The following is a 5105-nucleotide window of genomic DNA, read 5'->3' as shown; positions in this document are numbered from 1 at the left end:
CGTTTATAAAGAAGAAGAAGAAGAAGCAAGCGACAAACTCCCCAGGGAAGTGTGAGCAGTCCTATTCTCAAATTATTCACACTCCACACTCCAGATCAGTAGGTGGCGGTAATGCACCTCTTCCGCTGGTTTGCCAAACCGCCATAAAACACCAGAAGAAGAAGAAGCAAGCGACAAGAATCTACGCGCGAAAGAGACGTGTGTTTTGGGGAACGGGGGACCGCGTCAGTCAGCGTGGGAGGCCTTGAAAAACAATATGGAAACAGTAGGGCATGTTTTCTTGGAATGTAGGAAGTATAATGGAGAAAGAAAAGCACTTTTTGATAAATTGGCAGAATTTGGAGTTAAAGTGTTTTCTGTTACTACTTTGTTTGGACACAGTGATAAACATAAACTGATCTCTGAGGTAGTTCTTCAGTTCTTGCATAATACAGGACTGTATATAAGCAAACTTTGCAAACTTTGACCTGTGGATGGCAGTAATACGCCCAGTAGCGTCTACACTGCCGGAAAGATATAAGAAGAAGAAGAAGAAGCAAGCGACAACACGAGTGGTTTACTATTGCAGCGTCCTTGTGAATATTGGCATCTGCTCAATTTAATATCCTACTTTTTTGACATTAAATTGCAGATATGAAGATAGATCCTGTAAAATGGAACCGGAATGCGTCACTGGTCTATGCTGTTGGTGTTTGGACCATGCTTGGTTACGCATATTACAAATACACGCTCGGAGACGACAAAGCCAAAGGTGAATTATAATAGCTTCAGCTGTCATTTGCACCGAGAGTATTCAATTACTCTACAGACTTGACTTAAAATGTATCCTAGAAGCTTGGGAATTTATATACTAAATAAATGGCAATGTTGTGTCAATTTCGAAACTGCAAATTTGTTGCACATAATGCATGTTTTGTTTTGTTTTTATTAGTTGAAAAGGTCGTGGAAGACAACAGACCTAATGTGAAGATATATGAAACAAACCACACTCGGACCACAATTATCTATAAGGAGGATTCTGTGCCATATACCACAATGCTTTTAAACTTCATCAAATCTTCTTGTGGAAGTTCTACAGAGAGTCAAAAACAAGAAGACGAGAAATGAGCTGACTGTTTGCTTGTTTGTTTTTCCGAAAAAAATAATAACTGTCATATTTTAAAATTTAAATTAAAAAGCGAAATGAATGTTTTGTGACACTGAACTCAACTGCAGTGACGTATTTGGCAATGTAAATAAAATAATTTGATGATTGTCTTTTGAGATGAGCAACACATCTAAAGGGGAGTATTGTGTTCACGGCATCTGTGTTAAAGGAATAGTTCACCCAAAAAATTAAAATGTGCTGAAAGGTTTACTCACCCTAAGGACATCAAAGATGTAGATGATTTTGTGTCTTCATCGGAACAGATTTGCAGAAATGTAGCATCACATCACTTGCTCCGCAATGCAGTGAATGGGTGCCGTCAGAATGAGAGTCCAAACATCTGAAGAAAACATCACAGTAATCCACACCACTCCAGTCCATCAATTAATGTCATGTACAGTGAAAAGCTTTGTAATAAATGTAGTTTATTTTCTAGAACCCAGAAAATACAACGTATGAAAAACTCTAAACTTCTGTTGGTGTGTTTATTGAAATGTATTTTTAAAGTTTGTCATATTTTTGGGGTTTTGTTTTTGAATCATGTTAATTGGCACTTACTAGCAAAGAGGCAAAACAGGTTTATAGGCAGGGTGGTGTTGTAGTTTTAACATAGCTGTGAATTACACTACCAGTCAAATGTTTGGCCGCATCTACACATACCATTACTACTTTACACATTTGAGAATAATTGTAAGGTCCTTAAAACTATAAACACAAATTTAATACAAACTTCGAATGCTTCTTCAGTACCCAATTAAATAAATTACAATCAGGAATATATTTTAAAGTAATTAATAATTCGTAATTTAAAAAAAATATGTATTTTACCTAAATATTTACCTGAAATATTTAGGGGGCGGAGCAGCCGCTGAGAGGGGCGGGGCTTCGTAGAAACCGGAAGATCAAAGTGTTCGAGTGTTACACATGATTGGAGACCAGAACAATGAAGGTGATCATTCAAAGAGTAACGAAGGCAAGCGTAACAGGTACGGCACAAAGTTCACACATTTCACAATAAATCTTGCTGTCAGCTGGACGCTCGTTGTTCAAACTGTCGGTGAATTTGTTGAAATGAAAATGAAAGCGGCTACATGCAGGCTTGACTGTGTACACTGTACACTGCTGTCATGCGCGCTCCATGCTTTAACACCTTCACAGTACTGTCTTATTAACCGCATTTGATATACACAGATGTCGATCTAACTGTTCAGATCAGCACTAAGTATCATGTTAAGTACGCAGCTGGTGTTACGCTCTCTTTAATGTACAGTGACTTCATTCACGCAGTTGGGGAGGAGCAGATCAGCTCCATAGGCAGAGGACTCTGCGTCTTACTCGGCATCTCAGTGGAGGACACGCAGAAGGATGTTGACTACATGCAAGTACTGATGTCTGGCCAAAACTCAGTTTTGGCAGGGAGATCATATGTAATATAATAATATCAATCTCAGTGTATTGTAACAACATCAAATACAGTAATAATGAATAAATTGTATTCGTTCATTAGTATATTTAATAGTAATATTATAAAACCAGGGTCTAATTTTCGTAGATCAGATATTTCATTCATAAAACCAGGCTTGCAGGATTCATCCTGAAACAAAGTGAAGTACATATTTACACACGGATCTTAAATAAGTATTATCATGTGTGATCTTTCCGTTATATCCCAAAGATGTTACATGTTTGTTGGGATTGGACAATATTATTAATATTTACATAATAATTGACAGCAATGACTATAAGTAAAGTATATTGCTTCAAAGACTGTGTCGTTGTGACTAGGCCTGTCTCGATAACAACTTTTTGTTGTGCGATATATTGCCCCAGAAATAATTGCCATTAATTGTCATTTTAAAGACCATTTTATGCCACTGAATATATAATCATAATATAAAAGCATAATAATGCAAGAAGGCCTACACACTTCCAAATGACAACAAACTTTTAATTTTTAAGAATATTTAGATCATGGAAATTAAGTATTAAAATATTAGATACCTTAAAAAACTTGAAAAAAAATAGAAAATAAACATTTTCTAACAAAAAGTGCAAGGTAACAAGTACAAAAAAAGACAAATGCACAAAGAACTTGTATGGAGATTTTTTCCTGACCTTCTTTTCTCTGTAAATTAAGGGTGCACACTATTGCTGAAAAACACAATCACTACTTAGCAGTCAGATGTCCGTATGCACAAAGGCTCAGATCCCTCAGATACAAGACCATATCTGCAGATGAAACTTTTTTTTGTAGAAGCATTTTTTAAATTTGAACTAGCACCAATTACACCACGATATGTACGAGAAGCTGCAAAAGACATAGACACAAGTGGAATGTAAAAAACCACGGTGACATTAATTTTTAAGTAAATATAATGGGCGATATATCGAGTCACCAAAAATGATTGAGGTCATGTACATGTATTGCGCGATAAGTCGATATATTGATTATTGCGACAGGCCTATAGTTGTGACTGGATATGACATTGTTTGGATGAACGGCCATAGTTCAAAAACAGTTTGCACTGAATGTGAAAGTTCTGAAGGATGTGCAATTTGATCAGCATGTAAAATCAACTGAATTGTCGAAAAGTGGGGGGAAAAACACGTTGACTTGTGAAAAAGTACTTTGAAGGTCTGAATGAAAGAATTTGTGAGTGTTTGTTTTTCAAAGAAGTCTCTTATACTCATCAAAGCTACATTTATTTAATCAAAAATTGAATGTGAACTGTTAGCCTAATACAATTTAAAATAGCCATTTTCGGTTTTAATATATTTGAAAATGTAATTTATTTGCGTGAAGGCGAAGCTGAATTTTTAGCATCATTACTCCAGTCTTCAGTGTCACATGATCCTTCAGAAATCATTCGAATATGCAGATTATAATTCATTTACAAACTTTTCATTTTCTCTTGTTTTTCAAATGTGTTTCCTTATTCGATGGAACACAGTGAGATGTTTTGAAGAATGTCCGTGCTGCTCGTTTCTTTTTCATGCTGCTTACAGTGACCATATCAAATATTTTCTGTATGTCTGATCTGTATGATGCTGTTTATCAGGGTACGTAAGATTCTTAACTTGCGTCTGTTTGAGGATGAGAACGGCCGTGCCTGGAGCCGCAACGTGATGGACAGAGAGCTGGAGGTGTTGTGTGTGAGTCAGTTCACTCTGCAATGTATCCTCAAGGGAAATAAGCCGGACTTCCACTCTGCCATGCTGGCTGAACTGGCCCAGCCCTTCTACAACAACATGCTGGAGCAGCTGAGGGAAGCCTATAAAGCAGAACTCATCAAAGGTGAGGGCACACCAGCTGACTGTTGAAGGTTTCATTGTTCTGATTAGGATGTGTTCATTGTTTAAAGGGTTAGTTCACCCAAAAATGAAAATTAGCCCATGAATTACTCACCCTCAAGGCATCCTAGGTGTATATAGGGTTGGGCCGATAGACGATGCCATCGTCCATCGCCGATGGCTGATAGACATCACGATGTTGAGCCGGCATCTTGATCCCCCCAATACCCCCCGCAATCTGCCGCATCCCAATACCGTGTTCGGAAAAGAAAATGACGTGTAGGCGGAACCCCTAAAGGGAATAAATATGGGAGATGGGAGGAAAATATATATTTCAATATTTTCCCTCGCAGTTATATCATTGGGTATTTCGGGCATCAGGGAGCCGCTATTATACCTGGCATTGAAACTGCTTTTGAGTGCACGATGGCTTTTTAGTTTCACTTTCACTTTTGAGATTCGCGATTGCACGTAGTCTGTTTATACTATGGAGCAGCAGTACTTACCACACATTTGACAAGATTAGATGTTTGTCAGTGGTGCACAGGATCTGCAAATCATTTGCCATCGTCTTCAGTCATCTCTCTTTACTCTGTTTATGTGGTAAGTGAAATTTTATTTACTGTAATGTAACAGGCAACCGTTACACCGTGTCTACACCTGCACC

The 5105-nt window shown here is 37.7% G+C and overlaps 1 protein-coding gene across 2 annotated transcripts in view; it reads left to right on the top strand.

Annotated features, from left to right (window-relative positions):
* Positions 1-2049: 2049 nt before the first annotated feature.
* LOC107678219 (D-tyrosyl-tRNA(Tyr) deacylase 1-like) overlaps positions 2050-5105 on the top strand; it is a 5046-nt gene continuing 1990 nt past the window's right edge. The window contains exons 1-3 of one of the 2 annotated variants that reach the window (XM_016473424.1): positions 2050-2133; positions 2435-2525; positions 4207-4442. In XM_016473424.1, the coding sequence (XP_016328910.1) occupies positions 2091-2133; positions 2435-2525; positions 4207-4442 (370 nt within the window). In that variant the 5' untranslated portion in view covers positions 2050-2090. Of the gene's footprint in view, positions 2134-2434; positions 2530-4206; positions 4443-5105 lie in introns of those variants that run through there. The other variant, XM_016473425.1, reaches the window with a different exon arrangement.

The sequence above is a fragment of the Sinocyclocheilus anshuiensis genome, unplaced genomic scaffold, assembly GCF_001515605.1.
Source record: "Sinocyclocheilus anshuiensis isolate Anshui unplaced genomic scaffold, SAMN03320099.WGS_v1.1 scaffold648, whole genome shotgun sequence".
Lineage (NCBI taxonomy): Eukaryota > Metazoa > Chordata > Actinopteri > Cypriniformes > Cyprinidae > Sinocyclocheilus > Sinocyclocheilus anshuiensis.
This window is presented reverse-complemented; position numbering and strand designations above follow the sequence as displayed.